General features: G+C 42.4%; 1 protein-coding gene across 1 annotated transcript in view; it reads left to right on the top strand.

The window, feature by feature from the left end:
• Positions 1–438: 438 nt before the first annotated feature.
• The window catches only part of LGR4 (leucine rich repeat containing G protein-coupled receptor 4), a 120,078-nt gene continuing 101,316 nt past the window's right edge, over positions 439–19,200 (top strand). Inside the window, exon 1 of the mRNA XM_069091087.1 lies at positions 439–640. Within this exon, the coding sequence (XP_068947188.1) occupies positions 459–640 (182 nt within the window). The 5' untranslated portion in view covers positions 439–458. The remainder of the gene's footprint in view (positions 641–19,200) is intronic.

The following is a 19,200-nucleotide window of genomic DNA, read 5'->3' as shown; positions in this document are numbered from 1 at the left end:
CCCGGCGCGGGCGGAATGGCCGAGCGGCCCGCTCCGCAGCCCTGAGGGGCGGCGGCGCCGAGCGAGGAGGGCCGAGGGAGCCGCCGAGTGCCATGGCCGAGCCCCGGCCGGGCTGCGTGTCGCCGCTGTCGGCTCGCCGGGGTCCCTGCTGAGCCGGGGGAAGGCAGCGCTGTGGGGCGAGCCGCCTCTGCCCATCCATGGAGCAGCAGCCGCCGCGGGCGGCGAGAGACAGCGCCAGCGCCGCGGGCGGCTGCGCCCGGGGCTAGGAGTGCGCGACAGACCCCGGCCCGGGCCGGCCCAACCGCGGAGCGCCCGGGGCGAGCGCAGAGCGGCGCCGCGCGACGTGCAGGCGGAGCAGGCGGACGACGAGCCCGAGCCGCAGCCGCAGCCAGGGCTGCCTGGGCGCCCGCAGCGGGGCCGCGGAGCGGGGCGCTGCGCTCGTGCGCGCCGCGGCGGCGATGCCGTGCCTCGGCTTGCTCTGCTTCTTGGTTCTGGGCTGGGGCGGCTCGGCCGGGCCCAGCGGCGCGTCCCCGCCGCCCTGCCCGGCTCCCTGCCGCTGCGACGGAGACCGGGGAGTGGACTGCACCGGCAGAGGGCTGACGGCCGTGCCCGACGGACTGAGCGCCTTCACCCACTCCTTGTGAGTGCCCCCGCCCCGCCTGGCCGGAGGGGAGGGAGCGGAGAGGGAGGGAGGGGAGAGGAGAGCGGGAGAGGGGAGGGAAGAGAGGAAGGAAGGAGAGAGGGAGAGGGGAGGGGAGGAAAGGAAAGAAGGAGAGAGTGGAGGGAAAAGGAAGGAGGGAGGGAAGAGAGGGGAGGAGAGGGAGGAAGGAAGGAAGGAAGGAAGGAAAGAGTGGAGGGAGAGAAGGAAGGAGAGAGGGAAGGGAGAAGAGAGGGGAGGAGAGGGAGGAAGGAAGGAAAGGGTGGAGGGAGAGAAGGAAGGAGACAGGGAAGGGAGAAGGCAGGGAAGAGGGGAGGAAGGAAGGAGAGAGGGAGGGAAGGAAAAAGGAAGGGAGGAGAGAGGGAGGGGACGAAAGAAGGAAAGTGGAGGAAGGGAGAAGGGAAGGAGGAGAGGAAGGAAGGAGGAAAAGGAGGAAGGAACGGGTAGGGGAAAGGAGGTAATAAAAGGAGGAGGAGGAGGGAAGGAAAAGAAACAGAAGGAAGAAAAAGCAGGGAGAAAGGAGGGAAGGATGGAAGAAAAGGAACAAAAAAGGAAAAGAAAGAAGAGGGATGGAGGAAGGAAAGAAAGAAGAATAGTGAGCCAGGTGGAGGAAGGTTAAAGGAATCTGGCTGTCCTGGGCCTTGGCTCTAAAAGGTTCTCTAAGGGCCACGCTGAGGCATGCAGCGATGTGTGTGACTTGGATTTTCCTGTGTCTCAGCACGTGGAGGCAGGAAACACCTGTGATCATCCCCCCCCCCACACACACACACACCGCACCCCCATAAATTGGCAGTTTGGTTAGATCCAGGTAGAGGACAGATCCCTCCTCTCCTTTAAGAACCTGGAGTCACCTGAGGAAGGGAGGAGGCAGTAGAAGGTTGCTTTTGCATCAGAGATTGCCCATCCAAACGGCTTCTAAAGAGGAAATGTTGACCTTTGGGAGGTGCAGATGTCAGAGCAATGGAACCTAAGGCAGCTTGCATGCAACAACAGGCTTAGATGATGCATGATAAGATAGATTGTATCTTCTTTTCCCTGCTACTATTCGCAATATTTCAGTATTGTTTATTTTGAGCTGACCTTGCTAATGCATGAACTGGAGTTACTCAGAGGGTCCTGATTCATTAGTGAAGCTACAAAAAAGGGCATCAAGGCCCCAAGCTCTCAGTTTAGAAGGTTCGAATTAAATAGATGTCCTGAACACTTGGCTTCTGCCGTTTACACAGAAGCATATTCATGTCCTGTTGTGTGTACACTGAGTCAGCTATGGAGTAGTGACTTGAGGTCAGGAAGGTCTGGGGTCAGATCATGCCTCTGATGCTGTGGCTGTGTGTCTCTGGGGAAGTCATTTACCCTTCTCAACCTCAAGTACCTCCCCTACAACCCATTTACTAAGAGGAGTTATAATCTGCTCCTGGGTTGATGGAGAACTGGTCAATCAAACAACAGACATGTATTAAGTGCTTACTATAGGTCAGGTACTCTTCTAAGCACTGGCTTCAGACCCATACATGAGATAGTTGGAGTTTAAAACCCAGATACTTCTCTTGTCTTCTGTCCATTGTAATGTGTGTCTAATAAATAATTTCATTGAAGAATATTAGAGTATATGGTTGGGTTTAGGACTGTAGGGGTGCCTGGAAACCCTTATGGAAAGCTCTTGTCCATAAGAGGGATGATTTTGTCAAAGTGATGGATGTGGGGTGCTTGTATCCCAGTGACAGGAGTCCTAGTGAGTAGAATAACCTAATTATCAGTGTGGTCTACCACACTTTACCACCAACTGCCTCAGTTTCCCATCTGTAAAATTGGGGGTAATAATAGCACCTGTCTCCCTGGGCTGTGGTGAAGATCAAATGAAATAACATGTAAAGTGCTCATTGATTTTAATGTCCTGGTTATAGAAAGCTGAGATATAATTGAGACTCAAGAGGAAGCTGGGTTTTCCAGGAAGTGTCCAGTGAGGAACTGAGGCATGTTTCCAGCATGGGGACAGCCCACATGTCCAGAGCTCACAGGGCCGAGGGTGGAACATGGAGAGGACAGACAGGGATGGCTGATAATCTGCATTATGGGAGAGAATATGGGGAGCCTGGAGTGTGTGAGGAGGCAGAAAGATGACGGCTGTCACATTCAGCTTGGGCGCCATGGGAAATGTGACCTGACTTGTTGCTTCTGAGTATGGAAGTTCCTTTTGGTTCAAGAATTAGGAAATCTGCCATGGAAAACTTCTTTACAAATGTTTGAAGAACCAAGGGGCTATTGTTTCATTTGGGTTTGTTTTCTGTAGGTGGGAAAATAAAGTTACTATTGATTTGGTGATCTGAGTACCGTACAGACAATTTTCTAATTGCCTTCATGTTACAAATCTTAAAAGCAGACAACCTGTGCCCTAAATCTATCCTATCACTCTTCTTCCCTTCTTACTCCCTTCCCCCACCCTGCAGGAAAAAAAATCTTTAAGAATTTGTTAGTGACTTTTCCTGACTATAGCATTTTCTTCCTATGTGGCCCTGGGCAAATCCTATTTGCTTCTGTGAGCCTTTTCTGTAAAATGGTGGGTTTGGACCATTAGGGGTTAAGGTGGGTTATAGACAGAATAAGATTTCTCAGTGCTGAAAATAAAATACAGAGGATTACAGAGGAAACCGAATATATCGAAATGCTGCTATTAAAAATATTTTTTAAAAATTCTAAATGGATCCAGGTGGAGAACTGGATTATCTCTTTCTAGCCCTAAGTCTGATCACTCTGTTGGGGATTTTCCTCTTACAATCTTCCTCAAGGAGTGTGTGTGGGGTGGGAGTGGGGTGGGGAGGTTTATTCAACACTTTCCTTCTTCTGTCCAGACCATCTGAAAGTCTTTTGTCTTCCTAGTATCACCTGATCCCTTGTTAGGTGGTGATAATTAACTTTACAGTCTGTGCCCTTTTTGTGCATATTAATTTTTATAGCCAATCAATCAACAAGCAAATATTTTAAAGGCTTATTATATGTCAGGCACTGTGCTAAGTTCCCTAGCTACAGAGAAAAGCAAAAAGGGAAGTTCCTAAGGAGTTTACATTTTAATGGGGTCTCCAGATATCATTTTGGGAATTGCACTGTGGCCTCCATTCCTTTGCCTCACTCACAGTAGTTACCATTTTCCCTATGCAAATATGTTTCACTCTTCATGTGAAAATCCAGATTTATGCAAAAAAAAAAAGTGCATTGAGGGTGCTTATTCTCTTCAGAAGGATCCATCCTTTGAATAGATGATTGATAAATATTTGGTAAAACATTAAATTTTTTTAAAGTGCCTATTTTTTCAAGATCATTTTCTGAGAAGTAAAGTGAAGTCTGTATGTAAAGTGTTATGTCTGGGCTGTTAACATGTTATTAAACATCACTTAAGTGGATCTGTGTTGCCTCTTTTTGTGGATATTCTCTCTCATAGTGCACATTCTAAGCCATCCTTATCTGCCCTTTCCATGTTTGCCCCAAGAGGCCCATCCGAAGGTTCTGGGTGCCTTTTTCAATCACTCTTGAGGTCATAATGGTGGAGGTGGAGCACAGGGCCAGGCTGTGGAGTGGTTATCCTTCATTTTTACCGTGTGACCAGAGGTGAGATGCTTTGGCTGTGGTCTTACGGCTCTTGGAGTCAAACAAAGGAGGACTGGGTCTGAGTCCACAGCTTTCTCCCTACAAAGATGCCTCTTCTTCCCAATGCCACTTTCTTTTACTTTTTAAACTCTTTTTTGATCATCGAGATGTAGTTTTCTGTTCTTGGCTGAGGATGGACGCATGTTCTTACTGGAAAAACCTGGCTTGTCAATGACAGGTAAAATATTGGTATGCAAATCACAGGCCTTCCTTTTAAGGGGAAGTTTGGGGTCATATCCTAAAGATTCCTGCATCCAGCCTAATGACCAAGAATTTTGCTGCCTTGAAAGAGAGCAATCTCCCCTCCCAGGAAAACACACAGATCTTTTTTCACGGACAAACTTGAGTCTAGTGTCGACATTGGATTGGCTTTATTTTTCATCTTAATGAGGCAGCATGATGTAGGGGGAAGGGCAACAGAAACCCACCTTATAGGCTCTCTCACCCGATGTGGCATTGGGTGACCTTGATGGAGTCATTTCCCATTGACTGTGTAAAAGAGATCCAGGAACTTTAAAGGCTGTTCCGCACTGAAACATTATCTGTCTTCCAGGCATAAAGTGCAGCCCCACATTCTCTGTGGTTAAGAGATTGCCATGGTCACTGAAAACTTTTTCAATGACTTTTGTTTTTCCCAGTGTTTACTATGGGGGAAATGACCTATTTCCTCTCTTCATTTGTCAGCTATGGAAGTGTGTATTTCAGCTACCTACTCATTTGTGTGCCTTAATATCCAGTGACTAACTCTAGTTCATGAAAGTAGCCTAAAATCTGTTAGTGTGCCTTTGTTAAAGATTAAGCTGCCAGATGTGCCCTTGGCTCTGGAATATATAACTTGCAGCTCTCTTGATGAGGAGATTTTTTTTTTAAAGCTAGATTTTTTTTTAACCCAGATCTGTGATTTCATAGGGCTTGGAGAAGAACTTTTTCAATTCAGATGACCATCTCGCATTGTATCTTACAGTTTTTGAGAACTGCTTAGACCTCCAAGAGATCAAGTGACTTGTCCAGGGTCATGTGCCACAGATGATGTTAGAGGAGGAAGCTAGATCTAAAAAATGCTCTGAGTGTAGCCACCTGTCAGTGCAGCTCCTCAGATTTGTCTGAGATTTGTCTGAGATTCAGTTCTTGGTAGTTCTAAAGCTCTCTACCAGAAATAAAAAGTTCTTCAACTTCACTGCTGCTTTCTCTCACTTTTTAGGCTTTTTTTTTTTGGTCATTGAGATCAAGTGTTTTAAATTTTTTGCTTTTTGGGATGGACAAGTGTTTTCATTGGAAAGTCTGATTTGTGAAAGAAACAATGGGGAATAATATTTAGCAAATTAGCACCCATCACAAAAGCTTCTCTGTCAAGCCTGTTTGACAATTCTTTTGTGCTTTCAACACCTGATTGTCAAACTGTAGGCCATGTGTGAACTCTATTGTCTGCAACTAGCTGGTGAATTGTGGACTAAGAAAAACCTGGGTGGAGGGAGGGAGATGAGAGAGATTTTTGTAGTTCTGGTTAAGTGTGGAGAATCATCAACTTTCGAGAGACATTAATCAGATTCACAGTCTATTCAATAAATAACCATTTAAATGGCAAGATGTAATTATATAGTGTGCTTCATTGGTTCTGTTCAGGCACAGGAAAAAGATTTTAATTGAAACCCTGTTAGAAACTGATGACAAAGCTGAAAGTGTTATTTATTATGATGCTTTTGTGGTATGAGGCCAATTGGACTTATGGTTATGAGTTACTGGCTTTCAGGCGCTAGAAAGAACCCAAATGTTAGGCAGTTGTGGATGTTTAGTTGTGGTATAACACAAACTAACCAGAGGCAGCTAGGTCATGAGAAGTGGATAAAATTCTGGACCATAAATTAGGAAGACCCGAGTTCAGATCCTGCCTGGGACACTTGCTAGCTCTGTGACCCTGGACAATCACTTAAGTACCATCTAACTCTGTTTCCTCTCAGCTGTAAAATGGCAATCATAATAGCATCCACCCTCTAGGGTTGCTCTGAGCATCAAATGAAATAATATTTGTTAAGTTGTGTAGTGCTGGGCCTGGCACCTAAGTGCTTCTTCCTTCCCTTGTCCTTTTTAAGCAGGCATTATTTCATTTGGTGTCACAAGACCCCTATCAGGTAGGGCTAATGTTCTTCCCATTTTACAGGTAAAAAAAAACTGAGCCTTAATGAAGTTATGATTTGCCCCAGGGTCTTCCTGATTCCCAAGTTCAGTGATTTACTCACTGTAGAATCTGCCCCTCATCTGTGCCGCTCTGGATGGTGGGTATGACTGAGATTCAGTGCAGTGCTCTGGGAAATCCTAGAACCAAGAAATAAAACAGAATGTCTCATATTTTTTTTTCCCCTAAAGGGAGACCTTTCTAACATACCAGGTAAGCCTTGTGCTCCCAGGGGGACAATGCATAAGAAAATAACTGCCTAAATAACCATCTCAGGAGGTGTAAACAATACCTCCTGCAGGAAGCAGCTGGACTGAGATGAGGTACATGTTTTCTGTGACCTGAATCTGGAAGTGATGCCATGAGGTAGATCAGCAGGAGGGCTAGAGAGACCTCATTTGGATTCCTCCTTAGGCAGGGGCTTTGTGGCCTTGGGCTAGTCACTGCCTTTGTCTGCCTTAGTTTTCTCATCATGTAAAATGGAGATAACACTACTTAGAGTCCCTGCTTCACAAGGTATTATGAGGATTGAATGATATTTCTTATTAAAAGAGCTTCTGATGTTTGCAGAGTGCTCCATGAATGCCAGATGATGTTAAAATTGTTATAGTAATATAATAGAACCCACACTGGCCTACTGTCTGGGTGGGAAAGAAAATATCCCATGATATATAGTGGGTAGAGTGCTAGACTTGGAATCAGGAAGACCTGAGTTAGATCTCTCCTCAAACACTTACTAGCTGTGTCAAGGGGCAAGTCACTGAGTCATAGGCCTCAGTTTCCTCATCTGTAAAACGAGTATCTTTACCAAGAAAACCCCCAAAATGGGGTCAGAAAGAGTTGGACACAACTGAACAACCATGACCACAAAAATGGGTGTAATAATAGCCCTGCCTCCCAGGTCATTGTGAGCATCCAGTGTATGGAAAGTGCTTTGCAAATCTTAACAGGCTGTGTAAGTGCTATTATGATGATTATATATTTGGAGACTTTAAATATTTCAATTCAATTTGTAAAATTATTTGTGATTTCTTTTAATGGGGTCTTTTTCTTTTGCATCTGAGTGCAGTGTGGGGCACATGGTGCTTAAAGGTTTTACATTCACTCACTCATTTGTATATCCTCATACTTTTCTTCCCCCTAATTTGGATCCTTAATGTTAGTTGTAGAATCATCTCATCCAACCCTCCTACATTCTGTAACTGAGGAAACAGGCCCAGGAAAGTTAAATGACTTGTTCATGGTTGACACTTGAAATAAGGAGTCAGAGGAGATGCTTGAATCCAAGGCCACTGACCATAGAACCAGAGCTCTTTTTCGGCTACATTAGGCTGTAGCGGAACTCCCAGTGTGGAAACTGCCTTCAGATCAGCCACTTGTTTTGTCCCTGGTAGTCTTAGATACTTAAGGGACTGACGAGTTAGGACACAGCCAGTATGCCTCTTGGAGAGGACTTTTCTGACGATTAAGGCCCATGCACTAGACACTGACCACCATCTCTCTCTCCCCTTCCCCCTGCCCCAATCTTTATACCAGTGTATTTATATTTGTATCTCTGACACTTATCACAGTGCCTGGTACATAGTAACTGTTTCGTAAATGTTTATTGACTTACAGTAGAAATTAAATATTTCTACTAGGCTGTCAGTGGGACTTTTTATTTTAAAAAAAGAGCAATTCAGTGTAACTTGAAAAAAACAACTTAAAAAGTATTGGATTAAAAAAAAAAAAGTACAACCTTGGTCAAATGTTTGAAGTTGATGCATAGGAATGAGTGAGCTGTTTGTAGTTAGCTGCCCCAGCCCCTGCTTCCCCATTTAAAACATTTTCTATTTGGGGAAATTTACTTTAATGAGAGCATCTGAAGAGAGACGTAAATTTGGCCGGGAGACAACTGCTTTACCTCGGAGTGGTGTTAGGCACTCCTGAAGAATGTGGCCAGCTCAGCTTCAGAACTTCCTTCCCCCTTCCCTCCCGCCCTGCTCTGCTGAACGTTCCAATGGGTAACTTCCAGCATGAACCACTGTGTAATTTAGAACAAGTGACAACATCTATAACCAAACTGGGAAGCCTGCTGAGAATTTCTTTAATGTATAGCTAGATGGATTTTACAATGCTCATTTTTAAGAGTTGGGCAGGCAGGTCCATGCATTTCCAAATGGCACTTTCTTCTCTGAAGCCTGGAAGGTACCTGCTGTGTGTTGAGTCATTTTACCTGTCTTTCCCTTCCCAAGAAGTGTTTGAAGGAACAGCCAGGATATGCTTAATGTACATCAGGTGGAGCCTGGATTTCTATGATCATTCTGGATTTTTTTTTTAACATAGGAATGACAAGGACCCAAAGAGACTTTATAGGTTAACAGATCTAAAGCTAGGCCTCAGAGGCCTTGTAGTCTGACCCTGTCTATCATTTGTAAAAGTTTCTTCCCCATTGTTGAGGGAGGCCTAAGGACTTACCCAAGGTCACATAAGTAGTAAGTCCAAGTCAGGATTTGAACCCAGGACCTCTGACTCTAAAGTTAGTTTTCTTTACACTGTGTCACATTGCTGTATATCTCATAGGCCAGACTTACCCAAACTACATACCAATATACAATATACAATTAGACCCAGAGGTGGACACCTTAGAGATAATTTAGGCTGAGCACCTTATTTTGCTGATGAGGAGATTGGGACCCAGAAAGTTCAAGTGGTTTGTCTACCTGACAGATGTGTGTTTAATTACTCAAGGTCATATATCAGTGGTAAGTGCCAGAGCCAGGACTGACCTTGAATTCACAGTCTAGCATATCTGAGGAAAGGGGGAAAGGAAAGAAATGTGAATTCATATGGCACCTACTGTGCACCAGGCCCTGTGTTTAGAGACTGACAAACAGTCTCATTTGGTCTTCACCACACCCTGCAAGGTAGGCAATGTTACACTTGTTCCCATTTTGCATTTGAGGAAACTAAGGACAGCAGAGGTTAAGTGATTGCCTCACGTAAGTAGTTATTGTCTGTCTGAGGCCGTATTCTAACTCAGGTCTTTCTGACTCCAGGCTCTATCCACTGCACCAGACCACCTGCCTGCCTTAGGAAGTATCAGCAGACAAAGTCCATTCTAATGGCTAAACTTAATAGTGGTTCATTTTAAACCTGTTTCCTCTTGTCCTTGTCGAAGGAGAGCAAGCACTATCAATCATACGGTGATAGCCTTGGATGTGTTGGAAGACTGTTTCATTGGCCTGGAGTCAGCTCTTCTCTAGGCTTTGTAAATGAGTCATTTCTCCTCCTCTCTAAGGCCTCTCTTGATTCCCCTAATTACTTGTCCTCTTTGCCTCTCCTTGTATTTACCTTACATATATTTTGTGTACTTGTATGTTTACATGTTTTCCCCTAATAGAATGTAAACTCTTTGAGGGTAAGGACTGTATCATTTTTGTCTCTGAATCTCCTTTGTGTGTGTGTGTGTGTGTGTGTGTGTGTATGTCTGTCTCACAGTACCTGGTTCATAGCAATCCCTAAATAAGTGTTTGTTAATTGTTTCTTAAATTTGCTAATTTTCATTGTTGTCTTTTGGACCCTCTTCAGGTTCTCCATATTCTATTTTTTAGATAAGACCCCCAAGCTGAACCTGACTGGTATTAGTAGGAATGTTACTATGCCCTTAAAATATAGAATACACAGATGAATTTAGAGATAACATAAACTAACCCCATGACTATCTAACTATGCTTCCAGCTTTTGTGTGACCTGAGAGGTAAGGGTGGTTTCTATGTGTTTAGTTTGTATTTAAATGTGTAAAAAATGTTTTTAGCTTGCAGGTGTCTGAAAGCAAACAGAGGCCAGCCATGGTTTATTGACCCCTGATCAAGGACTGACCTAGAATTTAGGAATTTAGATTTGAAGTTCAGAGGTCTAGTCTGACTTCCTTTGTGACAAATGGGGAAACTGAGGCCCAGAGAAGTTATAAGTGATTTGCTAAAGATCATACTGTTAGTAGTAGAGTTGATATTGGAACCCACATCATTTAACCTTACATCCTGTTTTATACCATGAACTGGTGAGGCTCAAGGAGAAATTAATTGACTTGCCTACAGTTATGCAGGTTTGGAACTCAGCACTCATAATCCAGTATATTTTCCATTGTAACAAATTGCCCCAATTGTTTTTGTCCCAGGATTGACTTTGGGTTTTTTTTTTTTTTTAAAGCAATTGGGGTTAAGTAACTTGCTCAAGGTTACACGGCCAGTTATTATTTCTGGGTGTGGTGCTGAGTATCTGAGCCCGGATTTGATCCAGGTCATCCCGACACTGGAGCCGGTGCTCTTACTCGCTGAGCCACCTGGCCACCCCTAAGCAATTGGGGTTAAGTAACTTGCTCAAGGTTACACGGCCAGGTGTTTCTGGGTGGGTGCTAAGTGTCTGAGCCTGGGATTCGATCTCCAGGTGTTCTCAACACTGGAGCCGGTGCTCTTACTCGCTGTGCTACCTGGCCACCCCGACTTTGTTTTTTTTTTGTTGTTGTTTGTTTGTTTTTGCTTTTTTTTTTGGAGGGGGGAGGTTAGGACAATTGGGGTTAAGTGACTTGCCCAAGGTCACACAGCTAGTAAGTGTTAAGTGTCCTAGGATGGATTTGAACTCAGGTCCTCCTGACTGCAGGGCTGCTGCTCTGTTCACTGCCCCACCTAGCCTCCCCTTACTGACTTTCTTTTAATTCAATTGAGACATTAATCAGAATGGATGAATGAATGAAAAATTTATCATTAAGAGTCATGCACAAAGCTCTGGGGTGCAAATAGAAAAGCAAGACATGCTGCTGTGTGTCAGATACTTTGCTAGGCTAGGGAACAAAGTCCCTGCCCTCAAGAAGCTTACCTTTTGGGGCGGCTAGGTGTTGCAGTAGAGTGTGAGTAGTGGTAGTAGTAGTGGTGAGTAGAGCACTGATCCTGGAGTCAGGAGGACCTGAGTTCAAATTCGGCCTCAGACACTTAACACAAAAACTAGCCGTGTGACCTTGGGCAAGTCACTTAACCCCAATTGCCCTCCAAAAAGAAAAAAAGCTTACCTTCTCCTGTAGCTTAAAAAAAAACAACCCAATACTTTTCCTATTGTTGACAACTGAGTAGCTCATTTCTAAACCCAACATTAGAAAAAGCTTTCTAGATACAGATGTACAGAGTCCGATGTAGAAAGGGAAATCCTTTTGGCTTAGCCGGGATGATCTCTGAGGTCTGACACTGTCCATGCTCTCACTGCAAGGAGCCCCACACTTTGTCTTGTTTGAGTTTTGCTCCAAGTTAATTAACCTGATCATGCCTTTATTGACCTTCTGTTCTCTTGTGGTAGACCCCATTTTCGACCTCTACTCTAGGTTATTTTAACTGGGTTCTCTAGTTTTGCCAAGGGGCTGCTACTTTACCACATACCCATTGTTCTGTTAGGAACACTCTTTAAAGGTTCATCTTTTTAAAAGCACTGATGAGATAATAGGCTTGGCTTCTGCTATTAACTAGTTAGGTGACCTTGGACAGGTCAGCTAGGACCTCAGTTTTTTCCTATTCCGAAAAATGAGATTTGACTTAGATGACCTTGGTCCTGGAGTCAGGAAGACCTGAGTTTGAAATTAGCCTCAGACAGTTACTGGCTGTGTGCCCCTGGGCGCTAAGTCACTTACACCATCTATATTATAATAGCACCTATAAATATAATAATGTTGGTGTTTTTTTTGGATTTTGGGATATGGTTTATTTTCAGTTAGAAGATGTGAACAAAAAATTTGAAAAACAGTAAGCTTCAGGAATCAGAATGGCAAGAAAAAAATACTATAATCCAAAAAGTTATTCGGAAGAAAGCCTTCCCAGCTGAAAACTGCAAATCCAAACAGGATGATGCTGCCAGAACCGCAGCTCGAAGTCACCTGGCTGCTTTAAAAGCTTCAATGAGAGAGCACCTTAAGCAGGAAGATCCTTCATTCAGGATTGTGGCTCCCATGGAATTAAAAGCAAAGGAAATTGATAAGATAGTTTTTGATGCCGGCTTTTTCAGAATCAAAAGCCCAGTTAAGTCATTCTCAGCCATCAGTGTGTCCAAAGAGATTGTACATAGCAAATCAGAAGATTTATCAGAAGAAATAATAATTGTTGAGGGCTTTCACAGTGCCTGGCACCCAGTAAACACTGTATACATGTCATCTGTTGTTACTGCTAGTGTTCTCTTGGGAAGTATCAAAGAAAGTCAGATTTTTCCAGTTTTTTGATGAGTGTATCAAGATCAAAGTGAAAGCCCCGTCTGGTCTAACATCTCAGTTTCTTTGGTTTAGAAAATTTAGATGAGTCTGACAGCTTTCATTCTGGAAAGCATATTAAGGCCCTTCTTTTAGAACCTACTAGGGAAAGCATGGTTTCTGTATCCATTTTGTATCTGTGGGTTTTGTATTCATTGATGATACTGTGTCATCCATAAAGCCATAGACTTAAAGTTTCTTTCTTCTTCACAATACAGAACTCTGTCCCTGGGGCCAGCGAGGCCAGTCTGCCATTTACCATGCCAGGTAAAATGGGTCAGTCTGGGCTTTGGTATGTCTCTGTAGCATCATGGTTTCAGGGAGATGCCTCTATAATCTTTAGACTTGTTTGATCTTCTATTTTCTGGCCCTAAATTTGAGTATGTTTGGTGCTTTCAGGCTTAAAGAATGGTTAACTCTTCTTCTTTTGGGAACCTTTCACCAAATTAGATAATGTTGTTCAGCAGTCTCAGTCATATTTGACTATTTGTGACCCCATTGGGGGTTTTCGTGGCAAAGATTGAAGTGGTTTGCCATTTCCTTTTCCATTTTATTTTACAGTTGAGGGAACTGAGGCAGAGAGAGTTAAGTGACTTGCCCAGAGTCACACAGGTAGTAAGTGTCTGAGGCTGGATTTGAACTCAGGAAGATGAGTCTCCCTGACTCCAGGCCCAGCACTCTATCCACAGGGCCACTTAATGCTCTTCATCATTACTTCTAATTTCTTTTTAGTGATGAGACACTGAAAGTATTTGAGAATCACTCAGATTTGTAAATTCAGTGAAGCTCTTAGATTCCTTCCCATGACTTTGACTCTAGAAATTTTTTGCTGCTAGAGCACTTTGGGTTGCTTTAAATCTTAACAGTAATAAGGTCTCTAAATGTTTTTCTAATGCATGTATTGGGTATTTGATATCTAGATTTCCATTCTGTTTGAGGAATTCATCTTACTGCCTTGTGTCTGAGTAGAATACTTTAAAAAATCACTTTAGAGAAGAAAACTTTACTGGCCAAATTACTCTTTAAACCAAAAAAAAAAAAGGGGGGGGGGCCATGGTATCTTTGGTAGACATGAAATGCTTCCCAGAAAGTTTTGAAAGTGTGAGTTTTCATACAGATATGACTTAAAAATACCCCATAAATCCAGCACAGCCTGTAACAAACACAGCAGTGTTTAGAACCTGTTTAGACTGGCTGAGTGTTTCAAATACAGTTGTGCATTTTTATGTCCTTGTTCTAGTAAAAAAAAAATGTTTTGAGATTTTTTTCCTCATTACCATCTTGACATCTGCCCAGTTACACATGAATAGCTTGACCCAGTCCCTCAGCAGGGAAACTGCTGTAGCCTTGCTTTCAATAGCCATGTTGCTGACAAAGAAAACATATGGAATATTTCATTCCTGTCTTTCGCAAACAGAGTGTGAGGCAGTAAGGGCAGACAGCGGAAGGCTCCGTCCATTCGGCGTGCTCTGTTCAATTGGCAAGGTTTGTCAGCTAACCGCAAGGCTTGCTGTTAGTAATCAAAATGCTTTCTTGCAAAAATCCCATTACATGACGTTGCATGTTTGTGTTGGTGGGAGGAAATCTTGCATTTTGAACAAATCAATTTCAAATATCAGTTGGAATCGTTTTATAGTGAGGTTTGTTTCCATGGTCCTGTTCCTTGGTTAATGATAGATTTTACCAAAGGGAATTTTTCCCCCGCAATACATTTGAACACCAATCTGCAGTGTTTGAAGTTGGTATTTGTCTGGCAGCTACACAAGATGGAAACACAGATGTTTGGTTCCCAGTGGAACATGCCTAGGGGACTGTATGCCTTTATGTTTATCTTCTCCTTGTCAGTCCACAGAATGAGACTAATTGATCATCTTCATATCCCAGCAAGGCACCCACAGCTTTGGCCTTCTAAAGTTTCTGTTGTGGAGTCTATCTATCAGTGTGAAGCTCTGTTTCTCTTCCTGATTAGTTAGCAGAATTGCTTATGGATGGGCATTTGGTTTGTGTCCTGGAAAAGTGGGCATTTGGAGCCAACAGCCCAGAGAGCAGGGTGCAGGCATATTGGAAAAGACAAGATTTGGGGGCACTGTAATAATGCACAGCAAACTTTGCTTTCTCCAGGCTTTCTGTCTCCTAAATGGTTGTTATGGAGAAAAGCATTTTTTAAACTCTGCCTGCTTTAATGTGTTATTTATTTTCTCTTCTTCTACTGGTTTTTGAATAATTTGGATTTTGTGAGCTTTTTATATTTTTTAACTTAAGTAACTTTGCCTTTTCTCCATCTTTCTGCCCCTTTGAAATATCACCTCAGCAAATTAAAAACCCAAGCTATAAAGAAAGGAGAAAGATAAAACTTTTAAGAGGAAGAAGCAGTGATGTGAATTTCTCAAGCACCTCTCTTATCCCTATGTCATTTTGACCTGAGTTTCTGATTGTGTGTATATGATAGCTAGCTTTTATGTGAACCAAAAGTCTGTGGAAAGAGGCCTAGATTTGGAGTCAGAAGTCTTGAGTTCAAATCTCAGTTCAGCCATTTAATACTCATTAACCTGAGATGAGTGCTTCAGTTTTCTCTTTCTGGGCCTTGGTTTAAAATGAGGGAGATAGAGTAGTGAATCTCTTAAGGTATCTTTTTAAAAAGTTTTAAATCTTAAAATCCACTGAGTATACTCCTATTTATATCTCCATGTATATATATACATCTTGTGTGTATATATATCATATACACATGTATGTATGTATTTTGTATATAGTAGCATTGACTCTTTATAGAATCCTCTTTAAGATGCAGCTCAAGCAGCATCTTTGTTTTTTTTAATTAATAAATTTATTTTTAGTTCTCAACACTTTCATAAAATATAGAGTTTTCAAATTTTCTCACCCTCTCTCACCTCCCAACTCCCCAAGATGGCATGCAATCTGATATAGGCTCTACTTATGCATCCATATTAAACATTTTCACATTAGTTATTATGTAAAGAAGAATTAGAACGAATGGGAGGGACCCATAATGAGAATGAAGAAAGAAAACAACAAAAGAAAAGGAGAGCAAATAATTATGCTTCATTCAGGCTCCAGACTACTTTCTCTGGATAAGGACAGCATTTTCCATCGTGAGTCTTTTGGAGTTGTCTTAGATCCTTGCATTGCTGAGAAGAGCTAAGTCTATCAAAGTCAGTCATTGCATAATGTGGTTGTTACTGTGTACAATGTTCTTCTGGTTCTGCTCATTTCACTTAACATCAGTTCATATAAGTCTTTCAAGGTTTTTCTGAAGTCCATCAAGCAGCATCTTTGGAGGAAAGCCTTTCTCCATTTGCCTCATTGCTAGGGGAATAGGTCTCTCCCAAACCACTTTGTCTTGAACTCTTGTGTATGTATTTGCACTTGTTAACTTTATGTTTTTATTTTTATAAATACTTTTCTTCTCCATTAGAAAAAAGCTAAGTAGCTGTCCCAGTCTAACCCAGTAGAGAGTAAGTTACTTAAGGGCAGGGAACAATTTATGGTTGTCGTTGGTGGTGTTTTTTGTTTTAACTTTTAATATCCCTTTGGCATGCCTTGTTGGAATGCCTGGGTATGTATATCTACTGACTTACTTATTTTCTGACTTAAGGAAATTTGTTGTTGATTACTCTTTGGGGCTTTCTTGGCAAAGACAATGGAGTGGTCTACCATTTCCTTCTCCAGTTCATTTGACAGTTGAGGAAACTGAGGCTAATAGGATTAAATGACTTGTCCAGAGTCCCATAGCTAGTGTCTGAGGCAGGATTTGAACTCAGGAAGATGAGTCTCCTTGACTTAAGATTTGACTCTCTCTATCCACCCCACTGCACCACCTAAGGGAATAGGCTCATTTAAATTTTGGAGAAATGCTCATAGGATTTACAAATGAGAGAATTCCTGAGGACACTTGTGGTTTTGCTTCTTTGTTTGATTCCATTTAAACTTCATTGATGTGAGATCCTATATCATGACTTACTTTGTGATTGTGTTCCTAACAAAGAAACTTTGCATGTAGGGGAGCCTTTTGCTTCATTCAGTTGGGTTTTCAGTTGCTGTGGTCATTGTACCTCAGTATTCTTTGTTCAATAGAAGGTTGTTGGTATGCCCTTGTTACACACAGAATTCTATTCGTGGCATCTCCTTAACTTGCTTTCTTATTCTTTTTCTGAGCCCTAACCTAGCTTTCATATTTAAAATAAAATAAGTAGATTTCAACTCTGTTGAATAAATGTTCATTGTATTAGACTGGGCTGGGTATAAAAAGACCACATTTAAAAAGACTCCTAAATTCCTCAAGGAATTTTATTGGGGGATCCAAATATACATAGATGAATCTGCAAAATCATTTGGGAGAGAGGGAGAAGAGAATGGGGAAAGGGAGACACACTAGGCAAAGTTTCTTGGAAGAGGTGGCATTTCACTTGAAATGTGGAAGGAACTGAAGGATTCTGAGAATTGGAAGGGGAGGAGGGATATAGCATGTACAAAGTTTCAGCTTTCCTCCTCTAGATCCAGGAGCATCTCACTTTAGGGAATCAATTAAGGAGAAAACATGCAGTCATTTCTGGATCTACCTATGGCCCATTCACCCTGCAAACTGAACCCTTGGAACCCAGTAAAGCAAAGACAATTTAGTGGCTGGCTTTGACAGTTGCCATCTTTCTATTTTTATTTTTATTTTTTTATTAGCAATTGGGGTTAAGTAACTTGCTCAAGTTTACACAGCCAGTTATTTCTGGGTGTGGTGCTAAGTATCTGAGCCCAGATTTGATCCCAGGTCATCCCGGGCTCTGGGGCTGGTGCTCTTACTCACTGCGCCACCTGGCTGCCCCTCAGTTGCCATCTTTTCTGCTGAAAGGAGGAACATTAGTTCTTACCTATTTTGGGGAACATTACTGATGTGTTTGTTGATTTCTTAGAGTTTGGCTTCCTTTTTTTAATCCATCTTTTTTTTTTTTTGCATTGTTGAGATGATGTATTTATTGTTCTGGCTCTATTCTTTTACTCTTCATCCATTCATTCATTCCAATCTCCTTTCGTTTCTCTGAATTTCTCACATCTGTAATTTCTTTGCTGCACAAGAATGTTCTTTTAAATTCACATACTGTTATTGGTTCCAACCATTTTCCAATTGGTGGACACAGTTTGTTCCTAGTTCTTTGCTACCACAAAAAGTGTAGTTATGGGTATTTTGACATATATTGGACCTTTCTGTCTTTGACATTCTTTGATATATGTCTAGTAGTAGGATCATTGGGGTCAGAGGGGTATGAACAGTTTAGTCATTTTTCTCATACAATTCCAGATTTTTTTTCCAAAATGGTTGGGACAATTTATTCCTTCACCAGTGGTGTTTTTGTGTATCTGTCTTCCCACAGTCCCTCCAACCAACACCCACTTTTTTGGGGAAGGTAATCTTTATAATTTTCAGGTGTGAGATAAAATCTCAATGTTGTTTAAGTTTGCATTTCTCTTACTATTGGTGATTTGGTGGAATGGGTTTTCATCATAGAACATTGATAATTTGTAGTTCTCTTGACCATTGCTTTTTTTTACTGAAAATCTCAGTAAAGCTTTCGAAGCTCCAATTTTTACCAGCCCTCAGTTATTTGGAGATCTGACTTGGCTTCATGGACCCAGAGCCAGAAGAGCCTTCAAAGGTCATCCAGACCTCCTTGAGCTTACACAGTCACCTTTCCTAAGCTGTTAGTGCAGGGTGGGGGTAGTTTCAGTTAGTTGTTCAAACTAGATTTGCCCAAATGGAATAAGGCTTGGAATATGGTTGCCTTGTTTTTCCTTTCATATCTTAGGACCCAGCATGTCATACAGATCTGTCAGAGATTGTTCCAAAAAGGCAAGCATTCAAGTGTAGGACAAAGGAGGTGAGAATAGAGGTGGGCTTTGGTCTACCAGGTCCTAGCTGTAAGAGAAAGGGAAACAGTGCTGGCAGTGCAGGATTTGGCACCAGAGGACCTAGGTTCAAATCCCAACTCAGCAACTGTTTTTGTGTGACCTTGGGCAAGTCACTTCTGCTCTAGGTCAGCATTTTCTTACCTGCAAAATGATCAGATTGTGATCTAGAAGAGTGGTGTTAAGTTCCAATAGAAGTGAGTCCCTGGGGCCACAGATTTACTTAGAAAACCACAAAGTAACATTATCTGGTGGTATTGTATTTTTATTTATTTTGTTAAATATTTCCCAATTATGGAGATTTAATCAGGAGGCTTATTTTTAAGGACATTTCCAGGTTGATGTCTGTGTTCCTGGGACAATTCACTTGAATACCTTTTCCATTTAAGGTATTGAAGGTCAGAGATTTAGAGGCGAAAGGGATGTTTGAAGTCATCTAGTGATTTTCCCTCCCTTCCCCCATTATACAGATGAGAAAATTGAGGCCCAAGAAGCTAAAGGGAGTGTTCCCTTGGGTTTGCTTTGTCCTGGAGAAATCACTTAACC

Source organism: Petaurus breviceps, unplaced genomic scaffold (genome assembly GCF_028583685.1).
Source record: "Petaurus breviceps papuanus isolate PSGF00001 unplaced genomic scaffold, PetGlider_PUasm1.0 188, whole genome shotgun sequence".
NCBI classification, from domain to species: domain Eukaryota; kingdom Metazoa; phylum Chordata; class Mammalia; order Diprotodontia; family Petauridae; genus Petaurus; species Petaurus breviceps.
Note: the sequence above shows the minus strand (reverse complement) of the source record. Positions and strands in the feature narration are given on the sequence as shown.